Below are 20,663 nucleotides of genomic sequence, written 5' to 3' on the forward strand. Positions count from 1 at the left end.
AGCAAAGTCAAGGAATCGAATCCATACTGTATAATCCGTTTTGTTAATCACTACTTTTCTACCGCTGTCGTTAGAAAATCAAACAAGCCATGTCTGACAATCATTGGCGCCTGTCGGCATACTTCATGTGAGATGACCTTTAAAATACATCTCTATTCATTCGAAGACGGCATATTTCATATAGCTTACACTGGCAACATACATCACACAAAGGACAAATTGAGAGGTAGATATATTAGAAGCACAGAGCGTGCAAACTTGGGTAGAAAAATGAAGAACCGATTTGCACATAATGCTTACATTGAGGCAGTGAACAATGCAGACCCAAGGTCTTTAATAGCTGGAAATCGTAGTGGAGTTGGCAAAGACACTTCTTTGTACAGGCAGGTCAAATATGAACAGCGGAAACTAGGATGGAAGGATAACAGTGAGATCAAAGCTTTGATGGACCTTAAAAAAGAATGGGAGGATAAAGACACAGACAGTGTTGTTGTAAAAGGATTCATTCAAGTTATTAAAGTTAGTCCCCTTAAGGTTATATGTTTTAGTAAAGCAGGAGTGAAACTGTGGCACAATGCGACCGCACAATGTGCTGCATCATGGGATGCCACAGGGGGGATCATTAAGACTAAACTAACAGAGAAAAGGATTTTGTATTATGAAATTATAGTAAGTTCATTTAATTCATTCAAACACAACACCGATTCAGATTAATAGTGACAGGTCCATAGTGCTTTTAAAAGCCAGTATGCGTATCTTCAATCAAGATAGCATGAGTATGTACTTGTTAGTTGTTACGCTGCTGGAGAATAGTGGTAGGAAAGGCAGATAACAAAGATTTAGATTTCTGTACCATAAGGGCATGTAAAAGTCATTTGATGAAACAGGCAAGTCACATTTGCAAACAACAATACATACACAGAGATAAGAGGTATAATTTGGCTATGTACATCTTCAGCACTTTAGTTAATGCCAAAACACTACAACAAACAAGTACAATAGTACAAGCTGCTTGTATTGTACTTGGTAGTAAAAGGAACTCTAGCGTGGTGCAAGCCAGTATTGACACCATCATGTCTGAGACACAGAAACTAGCGCCACAGAAAGAAAATGTTGATACAAAGCATGATCGACAAGACAAGATAAATTGAAACCATTGACACCTACTTCGATGGTTCAGTTGTCATCTATGCCGGGGAATTTAGCAGCTCTCATTCAAGCGTTTTTTCAAAATCCAGGTCACACATTTGATTGCAAAACAATCTGTGGTGTCACTCAACAACTAGTGAATAGCATCCCAGACTTGGCCTTAGGAATGCACAATGACCCATTAGATTTTATACACAAACTAGTAGATTGGTTGAGTATGTGTGGTGTCCACACAGTTGTTCAAGCAAAACATACAGACATCTGTACATTCTGTGCCTGGACAGTTGAAAGCAATTCTTCTATTACTAATATTTTTGCATTACCGCTGCCAGGAAACGGTAATTTTTTTGCATTGACCGGAAACGGTAATTTTTTTGCATTGACCCCAGTAGAAGCTCTGCTGCTGTGAATTTTACACCTCTCCCGCTTAGCGGAGACTGGGGTGTGGTACAGGACATCTCCCTGAACACGTGGGTATGTCCAGATAGTTGCCTCGCGGAGCCGTCTTTTGTCCAGTGTCCATTCTGGGTCCGGAAACGGTACATTTTTTTGCATTGACCACAGTAGAAGCTCTGCTGCTGTGAATTTTACACCTCTCCCGCTTAGCGGAGACTGGGGTGTGGTACAGGACATCTCCCTGAACACGTGGGTATGTCCAGATAGTTGCCTCGCGGAGCCGTCTTTTGTCCAGTGTCCATTCTGGGTCCGGAAACGGTACATTTTTTTGCATTGACCACAGTAGAAGCTCTGCTGCTGTGAATTTTACACCTCTCCCGCTTAGCGGAGACTGGGGTGTGGTACAGGACATCTCCCTGAACACGTGGGTATGTCCAGATAGTTGCCTCGCGGAGCCGTCTTTTGTCCAGTGTCCATTCTGGGTCCGGAAACGGTATTTTTTTTGCATTGACCCCAGTAGAAGGGCTCCAGCTGTGAATTTTACACCTCTCCCGCTTAGCGGAGACTGGGGTGTGGTACAGGACATCTCCCTGAACACGTGGGTATGTCCAGATAGTTGCCTCGCGGAGCCGTCTTTTGTCCAGTGTCCATTCTGGGTCCGGAAACGGTACATTTTTTTGCATTGACCACAGTAGAAGCTCTGCTGCTGTGAATTTTACACCTCTCCCGCTTAGCGGAGACTGGGGTGTGGTACAGGACATCTCCCTGAACACGTGGGTATGTCCAGATAGTTGCCTCGCGGAGCCGTCTTTTGTCCAGTGTCCATTCTGGGTCCGGAAACGGTACATTTTTTTGCATTGACCACAGTAGAAGCTCTGCTGCTGTGAATTTTACACCTCTCCCGCTTAGCGGAGACTGGGGTGTGGTACAGGACATCTCCCTGAACACGTGGGTATGTCCAGATAGTTGCCTCGCGGAGCCGTCTTTTGTCCAGTGTCCATTCTGGGTCCGGAAACGGTACATTTTTTTGCATTGACCACAGTAGAAGCTCTGCTGCTGTGAATTTTACACCTCTCCCGCTTAGCGGAGACTGGGGTGTGGTACAGGACATCTCCCTGAACACGTGGGTATGTCCAGATAGTTGCCTCGCGGAGCCGTCTTTTGTCCAGTGTCCATTCTGGGTCCGGAAACGGTATTTTTTTTGCATTGACCCCAGTAGAAGGGCTCCAGCTGTGAATTTTACACCTCTCCCGCTTAGCGGAGACTGGGGTGTGGTACAGGACATCTCCCTGAACACGTGGGTATGTCCAGATAGTTGCCTCGCGGAGCCGTCTTTTGTCCAGTGTCCATTCTGGGTCCGGAAACGGTACATTTTTTTGCATTGACCACAGTAGAAGCTCTGCTGCTGTGAATTTTACACCTCTCCCGCTTAGCGGAGACTGGGGTGTGGTACAGGACATCTCCCTGAACACGTGGGTATGTCCAGATAGTTGCCTCGCGGAGCCGTCTTTTGTCCAGTGTCCATTCTGGGTCCGGAAACGGTATTTTTTTTGCATTGACCCCAGTAGAAGGGCTCCAGCTGTGAATTTTACACCTCTCCCGCTTAGCGGAGACTGTGGGGTGGTAGAGGACATCTCCCCGGACGCGTGGGTATGTCCAGATAGTTGCCTCGCGGAGCCGTCTTTTGTCCAGTGTCCATTCTGGGTCCGGAAACGGTATTTCTTTTTGCATTGACCACAGTAGAAGCTCTGCTGCTGTGAATTTTACACCTCTCCCGCTTAGCGGAGAGTGGGGTGTGGTAGAGGACATCTCCCCGGACGCGTGGGTATGTCCAGATAGTTGCCTCGCGGAGCCGTCTTTTGTCCAGTGTCCATTTTATGAAGTCCATGCACTCCAGTGAATAGCATTTATCCATTTAGATAACTTTATTATTATTATTATTATTATTTAATTACTTGTTTTTACACAGAAACATAATGTGTGTCTTATAGCATCATTTAAATGCTTAATTTGTAGTTTTAATGTGCAAATAAATTTTTTTTCCAATACTCTAGAGATACTCTTATTTTGAAGAGATCGTCCACCGGAAGCCTTAAATTAGCTCACTAGATTAGCTCACTAGACAGTGCCACTTGGGGCTGAGTGATGAAGACATTTTACAATAAACACAGTTAGTCTGCGAGCTAGGTGTGAGCTCAGGCTCACTCAGAGCGGTTCACTTTTTCCCAAGTTAAAAATTAAAGACGCTTTGGTTTAGTTAAACATTTTTTAATGTTACAAATTGAGGATGCTGTCAACAAAGTGGGCCGCACGGGAAACGAGTGTATAGTAACACCCTGGTAAGTTATCGTAACTAGCAACTAGCTTAGCCGATGTTCTGATGCTAACATGTAGTGTAGCGTCAGTTGGCTAATGTGCTCTCTCTCAGCATAGTTAGTAGGTGTTAGCATGTGTTAGCTTGTGGCTACTGCGCAGCATTATTATCACTGCTGCGTCCAGTGTTGGAGCTTTGGGGTCGCGAATGTATGAACTGCGTGTGAGCCGGTATAATTATGTTATGTCACTTGTTGACCGACGCACCGACCCTCCATTCACTACGCAGTCGCAGCTAATATTACAAAATTTGATGTGGTCCAACCTAACTGACCTCGGCTCTGCTACATAAAAGAATGAATTTGATGCAGTGATTCTCAACCAACGACCCTCAGTTTGATATACATTATGCCATGCACCTCCATTTCATTTAATGTATCTCTGGGACCCCAATCTATTCTACATTTTACAATTCAACTATCAGTCGTTTAGCTGGGTAGGGAGAAGCCCTGGTCCAGTGCTAGGTAGGGAGAGATAGGGACCCCCTCAAGGTTGCCTACTCCCTGCCCTAGGGCACTGGTTCTCAAAAAAAAATTGGCCGTGACCCCACCCCAAATAATCATATTTGAACTGGGGATCGAGGTTAGCATGTAGGAGTTCCACAGATGAATATTGTGAAAATAGCAGATCTACTAGTTCACACCTCTGTCATCTCGCAGCTAAAAAATAATATCCACACCACTATTGAAATGACACAAATATGTTGCTGGTGTATATATAAAGTTTTGATATCGCTCCTCCAATCTTATGACATGAATTAGCCCCTCTCGGCACCCTCCGTAAAGTTTTCTGACATTTGGATGACTTTACATATGCATTTATCCCACGCGATATGGTATACAGATGTACATACCCTCGGGAAAGGCCGTGCTGTGGCCTTTTGGTGCTGGTGAGATGTTTCAAAAGAAGCACTTATCGGCTATAGGAGACAAACTTTGTTTGACCGTTTTGTCTGCTCTGAAATTCTCTCTTCCTTCGTTCCTTGACTTCCTTATTGACATCCTATTGTACCACCTCCAGCACCGACACTGGCTAGCTGCGACAGAGCAGATCAGAGGCAGGAACATAGGGACGAGCAGCTAGCCAGTGTCGGTGCTGGAGGCGGTATAATGGGAAGTCAATAAGGAATGAAGGAAGAGAGAATTTCAGAGCAGCCAAAATGGTCAAACAAAGATGAAAAATACTTAACGGCGCCAAATGAAAATTCTCTGACGTTTCCGTTATATGCTTCTTTTGAAACATCTCACCACCACCAAAAGGCCGCAGCACGGCCTTTCCCGAGGGTATGTACGTCTGTATACCATATCGCGTGTGATACAATTTACAATTTAGGCATTTAGCAGACGCTCTTAATCCAGAGCGACTTACATTAAGCAAGAACAAAAAAGCATGGGAATACATCACATAAAAACATTTATCATGAAACATGCGTAAGCTAAGAAAGTAACAGTGGGATATCTATATAATGAAACTATACATACCAGTAAGACGCGTTAACGCGGGAAGCTAATGCAGCTGTTGTGGCAGTCTGACACACATACACACACACACACACATACACACACACACACACACACACAGACAGACAGACCTTTTTTCATTTTTATTTTGCGTGCATGTTTATTAACTATACATATACACTATACTATGCTATACATATGTACTATGACGTGCTATGACTACATACAATGCAATTATAGTGCTGTCTACATAACATGCTATAAGTCTGTATCAAATGCTATCTAAGTCTACAGAAATGCTATCTAAGGGGTTGGGGTAAGTGCTATGGGCCATGATGGATTCTGAAAAGGTGGGTTTTCAGACTACGGCGGAAGATTAAAAGTGATGCTGCAGTTCTGACTGCAATGGGAAGTGCATTCCACAGTTTTGAATTTGGATAAATGCATAGGGACATGTAAAGTCATCCAAATGTCAGAACGTTACGGAGGGTGCCGAGAGGGGTACGGCTGACATTCACTTTCATGCATATTATTAACCAGTTGTAATTGTAAGAGATAGTATTGTGTGCTTTAATTTCTATGTAATGACACAATTTCTGTGATTTTAAAACATAAATCATCACCCACAGAAATTGATGACACAAGTGGTTACCTAAGACAACCATTTAGTTTGGTACAGTACGTAGTCTGAGTGTTTAAGGGACTTACTTATTGGGCAACTTGTATTTAATTTATTTTATAATCTGTTGTATTGGAAATTTAGTTTCCAATACATGACTCGATTCTGTCAGCTTAAAAGGCCTACATATGTTTGACTGTGAGCTGCAAAGTTAAGGGGTGGTATTATAAGAATAAACTGCCCTACAGTACATGGTTACCATAGAAACTTGGATAGCAATCAGAAAATTCAGAATAGCAATCTGCCCAAGCCGCACCAATGAATCGCCATGCAATTCCTTGCAACCAAACAGCTGCGAGTAATTGCATGTAGTTGCATGATGATGAAACCATTATCCCCAATGGCAGTTGCAACGAGTTGCATTGGTGTGACATAACCGTTTTGTTGCAAAACTTGCAAGGAGATGCATTGGTGCGCTTTGGACCTTTAGGGCTGCATGGTTTCCGCCACCATCGTTGTATGAATGTGTGTGTGAATGGGTGAATTGATGCTCAATCTATGTAAAGCGCCCTGGATAAAGGTGCTAGATAAATGCACCATTTACCATTTAGGGCTGGGTGATTTGATATCAAATCAATATCACAATGATTTCAAATGTATTATCTATCTATTTAAATTAAAAGTTGTAAAAAGTGAAAATGGAAGATGTTCACTCGTAGATCACCTATTTTTTGTACATCATCATTACAAGAGTTAAGTGGTTAGTCAACCTCAATTAGAAAAGAAAACTGCTTCTGGATTATTATGTTAACCTACATACATTACCTTGAGTAAGTTAGCTATTGTTCTAAATATCGGTTCCGATTGTTCCGGTTATTGTCCAGCAGCCCTTGTGTGAGAGTAAAGTCGTGTTTTTCTTTTCTCCCACCAGGTGAGTTCCTGTCCAGGGACTTTGGTCCATGTCATTTGGACCTTAGGGCTCTGGGCTGAACTAGCATGAAGATGGCTGACTCAGAGAAGACAGAGGAGTTTTTGGATGCTGAAAGCCTGCCAGAGTGCCCTGTTGATGCAGACTCAGTCACTGCCTCTGTCAAGGGAGAGCAGGAGGACTCTCTAAAAACGGAGACCACACCCACTACCAGCTCACCACCGAGGGACAAGGAAGGAGACAGCCCAGAGCCTGGACTCCTCTCCATGCCTTGCCTCATGAAGGAGCTCCACAGAGATTCCCCCGAGTCTCAACCCGCCTCCACAGGGAGTGACAGGCCTGTCTCTCGCCATGTTTATGAGAGTGACTCCTCCAATGCCTGCATGGTGTCCCCATCCTCCAGTGGCCACCTGGCTGACTCAGACACTCTCTCCTCGGGGGAAGAAAGGTCTGTTCCTCAGGTAGGAGCAGGGGAATCAACCAACATGGAAGCTGGCACTGATTCTGGGCAGGCAACAGGAGGGCAAACATCTGCGGTGGTTACAGGGGGCAGAAAATCTAGGAGATCGCGATCAGAAAGTGAAATGCCCTCTAACACAATGGCGGCAAAGAAAAACCGCTGCCAGCCCTCCATGGCACCAGTGGGAGGGCAAGAAAAGCAAACCAACGGCAAATTGTCCAAAGTAAAAGGCCATCGAAGCCAGAAGCACAAAGAACGCATGCGTCTGTTGAGACAGAAACGCGAGGCGGCAGCGCGGAAGAAGTACAACCTGCTGCAGGACAGCAGTACGAGTGACAGCGAACTCACATGCGACTCCAGCACCAGCTCCTCTGACGATGAAGATGATGAGACCTCGGGAGGGAGCAAGACAATCAACACAGACATACCAGGTAACACATTACTGGCTGTAGGACTGTAATATTGATATTTGATATTTGATTAATGTTTAACCAGTTAGATCTATATGTCGTGTGCGGAAAATAGCTGATGGAATTAGAAACGCGTTGTGAATAGAGCCAGACTGACCCAGATTTTTGGGTCCGATCCCAATTTTCCTATATTTTGACAGATATTGTATTTCCAAAAGAAAAATCTTAAAATAAATTTGAAAAGTTTATATTAGATTTTTTTATTTGAGAACATTTAACTAAACAATTCAATACAAATATATATATATATTGAATTGTGTTGAAATAAAAAAATCTTAACAAATCAGCTGCATAATTGCTGATACTGATGTCAAAAGTCAAATGGCGGCTCATACTTTTCAGCTATTTCTCATGCAACACTGGCATAGGATAGAATTTAAAAGCTATGTTTAGGATTTTTCACCTATAATGACGTGCCCAAAATAGGGACACCAGTTAAAGTTGTTTAACAAGCATCAGATTGAAACCTAATGGTTTATTAGGCAATCCTAATTATATTGTTCAAATAGCTTGTTGTGTCTGCACATTGTAATTACAAATCAATACAGGTGCTGTTTTGCTTGTTTGTTTGCTTATTGTCTCACCTGTGTTTATGTTCTCATTTCATCATTTGTCTTCATTCACCATTGCCTTAGGTATTTACACATTTACATGTTGAAGAGCATTTTGTAGTAGTGAGTGTTCTGTCTAAATGTTTGCATGCTGTGGAAATCTAGGGGCTTTATTCAACTTAAATTAAATGTCCTAAATGGGTTCATTTATAGGCTAACCTCTGTTACTATTTCTGTGCTTCCAGGAGTGAGCCATTTTTATTCTCAGTAGGCTGTTTGCTCTGAATAGGCCTATGTAATGTTATGTATGTGATTAGTCTGACTTTGTGATCGCTGCTTTTCACTGGTGTTATTCTGAGTATTGTAGTAGCTAAATTGATATCTGAGAATCGAAGCTAATAGCATTGGTTAAGAATATGTCATGGTGAATTTGATCAATCATTTTGTATTTGACAGATTATATACCTACCTACTCTCCTACCTAATGGAAAGGAGAGTTGGGTCGAAATAGTTGTCTTTTTTCAGTACGCCAAATAACCTGTCAATCCGGCTATACTGTATTGTATGAAATTCAACTGCTGTCATGTGTAACGGTGGGTTTCAAACAGGCCTATCCCCAAAGCCCTGATTTGTCAGATGTGACTTCTTCCTGATCCAAAGCAGAGGCTCAGTCTTGGGCTTTGTTTTTAGTTTTAATGAAGCATTTGGTTCAGTGGAATGGTCTCCATAGTACCAGAAATTGCTCTTCTTTGAAGTTGGTGGTTTGAAAGTGAAACGTCTCTCTCTCTCAACATTGTTTGAGTTGAGTTCTGTTACATGTTTTAGCATGTTGATTCATAGAATAGCAGCCATGAAGGCGAATCATCAAAAGTAGCAGACAAAATGTGTCTTATGTCTATTACATCATCGATGTCTCCTGTGTAACTTTATATTTCCAACTACAGTAACTGTGTACTCACTGTACTGTAACTGGTTGGGTTGGTTGAACATGACCTTCTGCCTACTGTTGGGAGAGTCCCCCTATTTATATTAGATTTATACTTTGACTATAATCCCTTGTCTCTCAATATTTGGTTTTGAGTTTGGTTGCCTATTTCGTCCTATGAGTTTGGTTGCCTATTTCGTCCTATCATTGTGGCAAAATAGGAACTAAGCTAAAACCACAGATTTAGTTCTATACACATTTTAGGCTGTATAATACTACGTTGTTGCATTAATCAGAATGTTTTGTTTATATTATGCCCCATAGTAATTAGTATGTAGTTATGTACTAGTACTAGTAGCCTGTGTCAGTTCATATTTAACCAACTTATTTGCTTTTCTAACTGATGACATTTTGCTAACACTAGATTTTTTGTCTTGAGGTTTTATACTGTACTTCATCTGCGTTACTTCTTTAGGGTTTCATCACTTAACACACGTTCCAAACATGAGCAAATGAATCGGTCATCTATCTACTATTGTGGGCTTGTGTAGAAAAGTTATCAACCATTACTTCATCCTGCACACAGACTGCATGATGTGTAGTCCATCATTAGCATGAAAGAGACGATCTGCACGTAACCAAAAAACAGTCATTTTCTTTCTAAAACAAAAGTCCACCTCCGAAGCATGAAAAGTCCTACTGTATTTTCTTATGGCTTGGCCTCAATGTCTTTAAAGCTGGCTTCAGACGTGCAACGGAGAGATCCAGAGTGGGTGCACAGATTCATGGTCTGTTGGACAGCGGATCGTGGGACAGAAACAGCATCGGCAGTGTTTTGGAGGAGGCCATGACACGTTTTGCTGTGATGCAACGGCAGACTGAGGAGCGCTTCCGCGTTTGGATGGAGAAGCTCACACGCCTCGACTCGGATGACGACGATTCATCCAAACATTCAAGCGATGCACTAGAGGGTCTGCACCGTCGCGGCCGGAGGGCCCGTCCTTCCCCTCCAAGTTCCTTTTTGCCCTCATCGGAGTCGGCAGAGACGATGGCTGCATACATGTTGACCCGAGAAAATATAAACCTCACACCCGCCCCTATAAACAACAACATCCTACCTGAAGTGGTCACTCCAAATGGGAACCTGGGAGTTCCTGACCCTGGTGTCTTGAATGTTTAGATTTTCCATGTATGTATGTCACAACTTCTGGACTCCTTTTTTTAGATGACTAAAACAGGTCACCAGTGTGCAGCCATTATTATGGCTCTCAAGTTGCATACTGTTGCTAAGAGTCAGTTACATGAGGAGTTTGAGGACAATTAAACTGAACCAATAGATGCAAATAATAAGCCGTTGAAGGGAGATGCTTCTGCATGCTGTACAGGGCCTGAAAGCCTGGACATCTGCTGGCAATGAATCACTGTGAGATCTGACATGGATAACTCAACTGGCCCTCTGGGGTGCTGTTCAGCCTAAAGACTTCCTGGAGTTAATGTAGAATCCTGTTTACCTTTGATGAAATAGACAGGCAATAGGCAATGTTAGATTTGAGCCAGGGCTTCTTTGTTGTATGGCCTATTCTAAGAATTTTCTTGTTTACTAGCCTTCTCTATTTCTCTTCTCGCCTTCACCTTCACACGCACGCACAGTTGAAATTAATGTAATTTATACAGAATGTTCATTACAGACCAGGCAGCCAATATTAAAGTGCTATAGGTATGGGGCTGCTGTTTCATAGATAGCATGTGCCTTGTCATCTTGAATTCATGCTGGGAATGATAACATAGAGCGTTCTTTTTTTAAAATTCAAGTTCTAGGCAGTTCATTAGCATCTAGGCCCTTGGTCTGCAGTGTGCACTTTGCTCATAATCTGTTTATAACTTTTTTCAACGTGGCAACCGATGCTTTGGTTGCATAGCTTTACTAAATAAAAATAAAAAAAGTTCAAGAAAATGATATACCTATAATATATTATTAATGCAATAGACTAACACACAAATTTTCACATTTGTTTTAAGAATGTATTTTGTAGGTAGTGAAGATTAGATTTGCATTTGTTTTTTACATTATTTTTGTTAATCTTTGCTGCCAAACTGCCCTTGTGCAGTAATAACTGAAACTAGTGAGGGACAAATCACTCCCAACGTTTGTTTTGACTAGCCTATGTATAGACAATGAGCATTAAATATGGTATGTGGTCTTTAGTTGTAGGTATTGGCTGCAATATGATTAGCCTCAAATCTCTATCCATATATAATTCTGGTTAGGTTTACATGCACTAGCATTTTCTTCTGCCAGCTTGGCCTATGTTTCAACAAAATGCTGCCCCCCTTTCTTTCTTTTCAGTTTGTACTCAAGTAGTTAAAACTACTGTGTTAACCACTTCTAAGCCTGGCGTGTGTTTTTCAATACACCCCACCCCCTGAAATCTACTTGTAGATCGACTCGTTTTTATTTAAAAAAAATAAAGTCAATGTAGGGCTTAAGTGGTTAAAAAGATCTACCGCATTAATATAGATGCATGGCAACGTTTACAGATTTCCAATCCTTCTGATGGTGAAGTGTCCTTCTGGTTCACATCCTGTGGTCTTTTCGGGTGAACTATTAATGTTCTCTTCAATCCACCTTTGCAATGCAGACATGGATGACCAATGGTGTCACAGACCTATTAACTTGACACTCCAAACACTACCTAATCGTCATGGACATTAAAGGGATCCCGGTCCTAATCTTAATTTAGTTATATTAATATTGCATTTTATGTATATATTTGTAGGCTTGTAAGAATTAGTTCTACAATTATTTCAACTGAGTGCATTCAAATATTGTCCTTCCTGTTGCATGTGATTCCTCATGTGGTTATGTAAATTTGTATTGAGAATGTTTTATGAGCAACACATTGCAAGTGTTGATATAACGGTAAGGTCCTTTTCTCATCTAGTTTCTCTCTGTCTTCTGGTTTTGTTTCAAATCTCTTCATATTACTTTCATTTTCGAACAAAAGTGACTTTGCTATTTTGTTTTTAATGGACCCAATACGTTGTCTGAACAGGTTAGTCCACAATACAAATGGCTCTGGGACTTGGACTTAGTTCATAAAATGATTGAGGACAGTCTAGTCCTATTTACCAAAGAGATTAGACAGGTTTATATTCGTACATCATCTCCGGTATGTTCGGTGTCTAAGCTTTGCTAGGTTTGTTCTGGTAATGCTGGTGAATGTTTTTGGTGCTCTCCAGATAATGTGTGTCCCAAGTAACACATTTTGACTCTCCAGTAGGGAATCATTCTTTTTGGCTCATTTTTGCTTTTATTCGGAATCATGGAATGAGAGGTTTTGCATCCTGGTGTGGTTTTTGTGAATGGCTTATTATTTAAGGGCAATAAACAAAGACTGAAAATAATTGCTGCAGTATGTTTTAGTTCATTACAAACCATACACACGTAACCAATTGACTATTTCTGCCTACATTGTCCTCAAAATAGGGATGCCAGGTTTAAAGTGATTAATATTAGCACACAATTTTAAATGTACATGGCATATCATTACCGGATTATGTAAAAAAAAGTTAACATCAACTGAAAGCATCAACATACACATCACGGCATACTTTTAATTTGTCTTAATTTATGGTTGAAGTATTTGCCAATCCTTGATGGATTGGAATACAGCAAACCTGTAACATAATATAATTTCAATAAGTGCAAGTACATTATTTTTGCATTAAGCCTTTTCATCAGTACATTAATCCGTGCTTAGGCTATTGTAGACGAAAATAAACTAAAGTCGTATTTCTTTACAAACTCGTACAGTGGTTGTGGCTGGCTGTCCCAAGCCCAATCCTAATCCTCGTGGGCGTTATTTGAATAATGAACAAATGAAGTGTTTTCTTTGTTTTCTGCAGACGGTCCTCCAGTAGTGGGTCACTATGATATTTCTGACACTGATTCTAACCAGGAGAGTATGAGTATGGAGACCGTCCGGGCCACGGTGATAAAGCGTGAGCTAAAAACACACAGAGACCAGGATATGGCAGCTCACTCTGGGTGCATAAGAGCTCTGAGCGCTATCTCAGGTCAGTTACAAACCCGGTGTATCCAACTGAAAATATCCACTCCTCTCATTGGAGACCAGACAGTTGTAGACTCGTGGTGTCACCAATATGCAACATACCAAGTGGTGGAAATGGTTCTGACTTTCAGTCTTTATACGAATCTCAGCAAGACATCTTTTGAAGTACTGTCTCCTGTCTATCTTCAGTTTCAATTCTTGGCTGTCTTGCTTTTAGTATTAAGACATTTTTCCAGCTTTGCTTCAGCACAGGAAATTGATGAAGATGAAGTTGTGAACAAATGTATTTAGTCATTTGTTGAGTGTTAACTCCACCAAATCCAGTCCGCTGTTGGAAATGGTCAGAAATCTATCTTTCGATTTGTCCCTGTCTGTGTCAAGCACATGCTGTCTTTTGTTTCAGCGTAACCTGTGGCTCTCCATGGCACCTGGTCATATTGAAAGTGTCTGATTGTTTTTCCTCTGTGTGTTTCAGGTCACATGGAGGCAGAGCTGTCCCACAGGGAGAGTTCACAGCACAAGGGTCCCATTAATGTTGCCTCCTCAGATAGTGAAGTGGAAATAGTAGGAGTGCAGGAAAACACACGGTAAAAATAGTCTTCCACCTTTTCCATGACACTATCTTCCAACTACTGGTAAATAAGTGCTAAACCAATTTTTTTATTGCAAAACATAAATATCTTAACCTTTTTTGAAAATGTTCACCTATATTTTCATGTGCAAAATAGAGACAAGGTTGAAATAATAAGTGTTAATGAATAGAATACATTGATTGACCAAAACTAAGTAAGTAAGTTTTTACTGTATTGGTAGAAGCTACTTTCTATTAGCACCAGATGAAAATAACTGACCATATAGACCTTCAAAACCTAACCTACGGTTTCTGAAAACCTTCAAATTCTTATTAAAAAAATAAAAAAATAATAATCTCCTGTTTTACCTTTTTTTATGTTTCGAAAGATATTTAAATGTTCCCCTACAATATGACATGCCCAAAATAGGAATACCGGGTTGAAAGTGGCTTTAACCACTTGAACCCCACCACCATAACCTATTCTGGGGGGATATTTTGCCAAAGATAGCTCAGAACGCATCCCGTTGCTCACATTGTGAGCTTGTAGATCGGCTACTATGGTGCGGAGGGGAAAAGGTGGTACAGTACAGTTGCCGAGTCTCAGGTCCATTTAGGCTTAGCTGAGAATAGAGGTCTTAAGTGGTTAACTAAGCTTGTCAATATGTTTTTACAGTTGTGCCCATCCTTGTGGCGGGGTCATTAAGAGCTTGTCCTCCTGGAAGGCCAACTCTGCGGAGCCACTGAACAGCAGCACGAGGCAGCCGCCACAGCTCTGGACTAGCATTTCACCTCAGCCGAACTGGGTGTCCCCTCCCGAGGTGGTTGACCTCACCCTGGACGAGGACACTGGACACAAATACCTACTCTGAGTCACTTGTACACCCCCCCCCCCCCCCCACACCTCCAAACCTGGTCCCTTCGTAATCTTAACGGTGGAAAACCTTCCTTGAGTAGCGGCCGCTGCACCCCGTAACTGCTTGTGGCGGAGAGTCCTGTTCAAAAGTGCTGTTTTGTTTGTTGTCAACCTGCTGTTGAACAATCTTGTATATCAAAGCCATTGTCGCTGTTGGTTGGAAACCTTTGTATGTCCAAAACTAGAAAATGGGGGGAAAGAACCTTGTTACAATAGATCCAATGTAATTATTTAGTCACAAGCTCTTAATACTTTTCATTTGTTCAATATTTATAAAACCTACAGACACACTTTACCACTTTTCACTTTCTTATTTTCTTTTTCTTTCTTTATAGCAAAATAACATCTACAAGCTTGAGCTTGCAGATCGGCAATTATTTTCTACATTTGTGTGACACTGTAGTATGATGAAGTAGGGCATTAATTTACAAAAAGTAGAAATGGGGAGATACAAGGTTTCTGCCTGACAGCGACACCATTCTACTGAAGTGATTCCCTGATCATTGTTTTCCAACAAATAATTTGAGAACAGAGATGCTGAAGGCGAGGCACATCGAGTTCAGGTAGAAATGTAACAGGAAATCGACTTTAATGGATAGCAATATATTCCCCAAGTTTTTCCTAGTACCTCATGTATCCTGATGACGGCTGTGGTTGCAGTAGGCATTGTGTGTAAATGCTTGCTGTGTGTACAGTATAGCCTGATGTAACCACTTGAACCCTAGTGTCCCTATTCTGGGGGTGAACATTCGGTGAAAATAACTGATTTAGAAGCTCTGTGAGCTTGTTGATACTCTTATTTTTGGGAAAGATTCATATTTGTACCATAGATTCCCTGGGGGACTCCGGTCAACTAAGTATAGGGTTTAAGTGGTTATAGAACTTGCACACAGAGTCAATGCACTTTTTATTGGTCAGTACGTTTTCAACACAGCTGAAAGAACTCAGGAATCAAAACTGGGTTTGATTGAAAATAATCAAATCATGTGGATCCAGGGTTCCACGTGGGAATGGCGTGGCTCCAATGTGGTCCTTGGAGTTCCTGTGGCCAGCCTGTGACGTGAGTAGTCTGACATATCTATGACTCCAAATATGGCCAAGGTTTCAGCCTGATCAAATCCCTATTGAACTAGTTGAAATTAAATTAAAATAAACATTATTTAAAATGTTGAAAAGTAAAAAAAAAAAAAAAAAACGTGAAAGAAATTCTCCAGCAGTTTGTGAGATTTAGCTCTAGACAGACCCTCTTCTAGAGATGGGTAGTCTCCTGCAGAGCATGTTTTAAACATGTCGTTTGCAAACTAAATGGACTCTGTTTGCCAGGGGCCTTTATATTTCGTGGTACGATGGAGTCGTGCACTGAAAACGGTGATTTACAAGCCTGTATTTGGTGTGCAACTCCTGTCATACGATGGTGTATAAATAAGCATTCAACATAGCTGCTGCTTGAGGTGGAGCTGGTAAATTGACGTCAGATCTGTCCTGCTCCACTATACAGACTTTCATGTTATATTCAGACTGGATTGTTTTATTTTCTAACAGCCATCTGGAGTCGAGACAAAATATATCTGCTCTACAGTTGATGTTTTACAATAGATAGATGTTTGACTGTCCGTCACACTAGGCTAGGTCAAATTTAGTTTTATTTTCTAAAGTCTCACCACTGTTTCAAAACTTAGTTCAGCCTACATTGATGAATTTCTTCTCTTTTTTATGCCTAGCATAAAGCTTTGTGCTTTTGGTGCAGTCGTGGAAGTATCTGTTTTATTTGAAGTTCGCTGTATTTGTTTTTGTTGGTGTCAACCACATTAATATGATTTATTTTTTCCTTTTTGTAAGAAAGAAAACAGGAAAAACACTGGTCAAAATCTGCCTCAGGGCCAACACACTCACACACAAAGGCTATTCAGTAGTACTACGGTGTCTCTAATGTATAATGGGATACCTTTGTTTTGACACCTTGTATGTTGAAGCCACCTTTGTGCTCTAGCCACTTAAGCCCTATCTTGTACTTTCAAAACTTTACCCCACACTATAACATCTGCAAGTTCACATACAGATCTGCAATTTGTGCTATTTTGGAAAATGTTCAAAACTAATGACATGCCCAATATATGGACACCAGGTTGAAAGTATAGTCTCTCAAGCCAAACAAGTCTTCAACAATGTTCAAATGCTACAGAGTAATCTTTTTCACAAAAAAATATATAGGCCTATATACAGTATTTTAATTGCCATTTCTGCTAAGCAGCTAGATCGCTAGACTTCTGACTAATTTGGTTCCCAGTAGGATATATTTACGCTCCTTTTCAGCTCTTAACATGTATGGACTGTTCGGCAGAAACGTTTGAAAACTGCGAGCCAGCAGTCTGTCTCCAGGGATTCGGTTGAAAGTGGCTAGGGAAAGTCTGAAAGTGCCCCATGTAATTTAATAGTGGGTGAATGTATGACCCTGCTTTACTGACTTGTGCACTTATAGTTTGTTTGCTCATCTTGTGTTGTTTGAGAGGTTCGTTTTTTCCCCCCTCCCGTATCCCTTTACTATAACTGAAGCCTGATTTATACTTATTTGCATGCCGGAGTCACTCACCAAAGGTTATCCGATCTACAAGCTCACAACATGGTGTAGCGCATACCAAGTATAAATCGGGCATAATGAAATGTATCTTCCATTGAGTATTTCAAAGCAAGATGGCCTGAATGCCTTGAAATGTGCACTATTTTCTTTCAGAATCATATAGAGCCTATTCTTTTACCTTAAAAAAGCAGACGATTTTGCTATCTAAAAATATTTTAATAATAGGTGTGAATTTAGTACATAGTTATTTAGAGTTTAAGTGATGACGAGCTTGTGCCCATTTGTGGGGCTTATAGTAGACATTATGTAATGTATGAACTGTTTTTACCCCTTATGCAGTACTGCAGTCTTATGCAGTACTGCAACCCTAGTGTGACTGCAGACAAGCTATTTAACTTCAACAATCCAATGTCACATTCTGCGATCTTACCACTGAAGCACTATTTTAATGGTATAGCATAAGAAATTATCTCAAATCTGAGTAATTATAATTTATCTTTTTTCCTGCCAGTCCAGAAAGGGAACATGCTATACACACAGGAACTGTACCAAAGTTTAGATGGAAACTTGTAACAAATATTGATATTTAAATATCCCAATTATGTTCACCGTTGCGTTTTATTTTCAGCTTTGTCATTTAAACCTGAATTTGCTTAAGTATTGATATTATGATATAATATGATATAATTATGATATTGTAATATGATTTCATGTTGTACCTTCAGTTATCTGAGCCAATGTGAAATTGTCTGATATGATGGTTACTATTTTTAAAGTCCATTTTTACTTTGATGTTTTTTCTTTCCATTTGGCCAGTTCTATCCACAGCTATCAGTATGCAGCTATCATGACAATAATGATTTTTACCAAACCATTTCATATATGGATCGATCCAATTTACTGTTCCTTGTGGCTTGTGGTTATTGTCACACATGAGCTAACATTAGATATTTTGTCATATGACAAATATTTAAAATATTTTCAAATTGTTTGAAAATGTTTACGTATAAGGACCCAGCCCAAAATTGGGGAGGTTGAAACTGAAAGTTATTAAGACATTGCTCATATAAGGGATAGTGATTTTCTAGATACTAAGACATTGATACTTATATATGGTTGTTTTGCCACATTTTATCCTCAACTGAAATAGTGGCCCCATTACAAGTAATTTACCAATATTTGTTATTTTCACTTTTACTGTCAGTATTTTAAGTAAACAACACAAGTGTTAATATTTTTGTTGCTTCTGCAAATCCTTGACTTCCTTGAACTAGTCTGTAGAACAAAAGGAAACAATTTTCAAATTAAATAGATTATTATTTAATTACTGATTTGTAATTAATTTTCTTGTCCCAAATATACAAGATGGGTATCTTTTGGGGTATGATGATGACAGGTGTAGCTTACATAATGGTAAAAACAGAATTATTGTTAAATTAAACGTTCCAAAAGTAACTCAAGTGATCAATCTTGTAACTTACACACTGAATTTCATTATCCAGTAGAAATGGCTACACATTGAAATCAGTAAAATACATTCACCAATGAATATAATTTTCATGCGTAGAGATACAATTCACAAAATACAGCATGTGTTCTAAAAGGCAAGTATTGGTACACACAAATATCTACAGTATACTGTCTATTTTAGACCATGTTGCCCAATTTGGAGCTCAGACTATTTTAATGGTATTGCTAAGATGATCTAAAACCTGATCCAAAATCTGGATTTTCACTGGTATGGCATTAGATCATCTTGTGTCCTATGGGAAATTATTTTTGGGCCAAACAACTGTTGTACTAGAGTTGTCCCATCACACCACCCTTACTGCAAACCCCTCTCCCAGTAGCCTACTGGGGTCTTGGTAGACTAGCATCATAGGCCTAGAGAGCCCTAGACAACTACCTCCTCACCCCTAAAGGATCGGGGTCAGAGCTCATGTTTTGGCATCTGCCACTAGGGAGGGGGAGGTGGAGTACAACATTAATAATAATGAGGAGCTATGCAGTCTTATTTGGCCTTTATCCCAAACTTAATTCTATATACTTTGACGTGTGAGGAATAGCATCTACAACATAGCACGCTCCTACAAGCTCACAACATGTGAGCTTGTAGTATTGATAATTTGACTATTTAAAAGAAAAGTCCCGAAAGCCCTTTGACATCTTTGCACACATGAGGTCAGCTGTTAGCTGTATGCTAATAATTGTGCTGCTTTAACCCCCAATTTAAGTGTAAATGCTTCTGGCGAAATGTCCTTCTGCCTGATAACACAATATTCAGTGTTAAATCATATTTAATTATGTAAGTAAGTCTTCACGCGATGTTCCATCATGATTGTGTGCGTTTCAGACCCCTCACTTTGTACAGTTATTGCTACAACCACCACCAGAGGGCGTTGCTGTAACAAGTACTACAGGGACATTGTTAAAAGTATTAAGCTAACACAATGTTTGGCAAGTAGAACACACAACCATGTTTGGAATTGTTAGTAAAATAAATGAATAAGTAAGAAATAATTAATAGAATAAACACAATAGGCCTACTACTAAAGCAGCAACCACAGTGACATGGTAAGCTACTCAGTCTTTGCATTATTGTCTTGCTTCATTTCTATACTCTCTGACTTTATGGATGATATTGAGAATGAATTTATTGTAATGCTGTTCTTGTGACTGCAAAGCAAAGATCTTTGGTTGCCTAAATGAGAGTAAAGGGCCAACATCAGTTACACACAGACATCTGTCTTTACAATACTAGAGATAGGTTTCAGTTTGTGTGCCCCTAGGCTTATGGTGGGGGGTGACTGACATCCCCATCCCATCTGTTCCATCCAGTCTCTCCGACTCCATCCGTCGCGTTGTGAGCTTGTATACATCGGCAGGTTTCTTTATTTGATAGGCCAACTAGTGTTGGACAAAGTACTCAACCCCAGTAGTAAAATAAAGTATTGTAGGTCAAATGTTAGGCTACTCAGCACAGCATAGCCACTTTGCTCAGTCCAATTTATACTTGAGTAGTTAAGTACTGGAGTGTAGTTATACTTGCCAAAAGTAACCTTCGTGCATTTTAAAATAGTACTTATTAATTCAAGAGTACACAAATTAAAATACACACACACAGCGCATATATATATATATATATATATATATATATATATATATATATATATATATATATAATACTAGTAATT

At 40.3% G+C, this 20,663-nt stretch overlaps 1 protein-coding gene across 3 annotated transcripts; it reads left to right on the top strand.

The window, feature by feature from the left end:
• The first annotated feature begins 3,711 nt into the window (after positions 1-3,711).
• Positions 3,712-18,751, top strand: ark2n (arkadia (rnf111) N-terminal like PKA signaling regulator 2n). 3 transcript variants are annotated; one of them, XM_080756339.1, is made up of 5 exons: positions 3,712-3,884; positions 6,929-7,816; positions 13,238-13,408; positions 13,880-13,991; positions 14,652-18,751. In XM_080756339.1, the coding sequence occupies exons 2-5, from the start codon at positions 6,994-6,996 to the stop codon at positions 14,845-14,847; spliced, it is 1,302 nt and encodes a 433-aa protein (XP_080612465.1). In that variant the 5' UTR covers positions 3,712-3,884; positions 6,929-6,993; the 3' UTR covers positions 14,848-18,751. The 3 variants fall into 3 exon arrangements, with proteins under 3 accessions (XP_080612465.1, XP_080612464.1, XP_080612463.1); XM_080756338.1 differs by lacking the exon at positions 13,238-13,408; XM_080756337.1 differs by lacking the exons at positions 13,238-13,408; positions 13,880-13,991; positions 14,652-18,751 and adding an exon at positions 10,069-12,805.
• The last annotated feature ends 1,912 nt before the right edge of the window (positions 18,752-20,663 follow it).

This window comes from Protomyctophum bolini (genome assembly GCF_963924005.1).
Source record: "Protomyctophum bolini genome assembly, chromosome: 22".
NCBI classification, from domain to species: domain Eukaryota; kingdom Metazoa; phylum Chordata; class Actinopteri; order Myctophiformes; family Myctophidae; genus Protomyctophum; species Protomyctophum bolini.

What these genes read in the sequence shown, in the direction of transcription:
- ark2n (XM_080756339.1), top strand. Translation starts at nt 6,994, where the DNA reads ATGAAGATGGCTGACTCAGAGAAGACAGAGGAGTTTTTGGATGCTGAA. An exon ending in AATCAACACAGACATACCAG is followed by an intron (nt 7,817 to 13,237) that starts GTAACACATTAC and finishes TGTTTTCTGCAG; the next exon opens with ACGGTCCTCCAGTAGTGGGT. An exon ending in AGCTCTGAGCGCTATCTCAG is followed by an intron (nt 13,409 to 13,879) that starts GTCAGTTACAAA and finishes TGTGTGTTTCAG; the next exon opens with GTCACATGGAGGCAGAGCTG.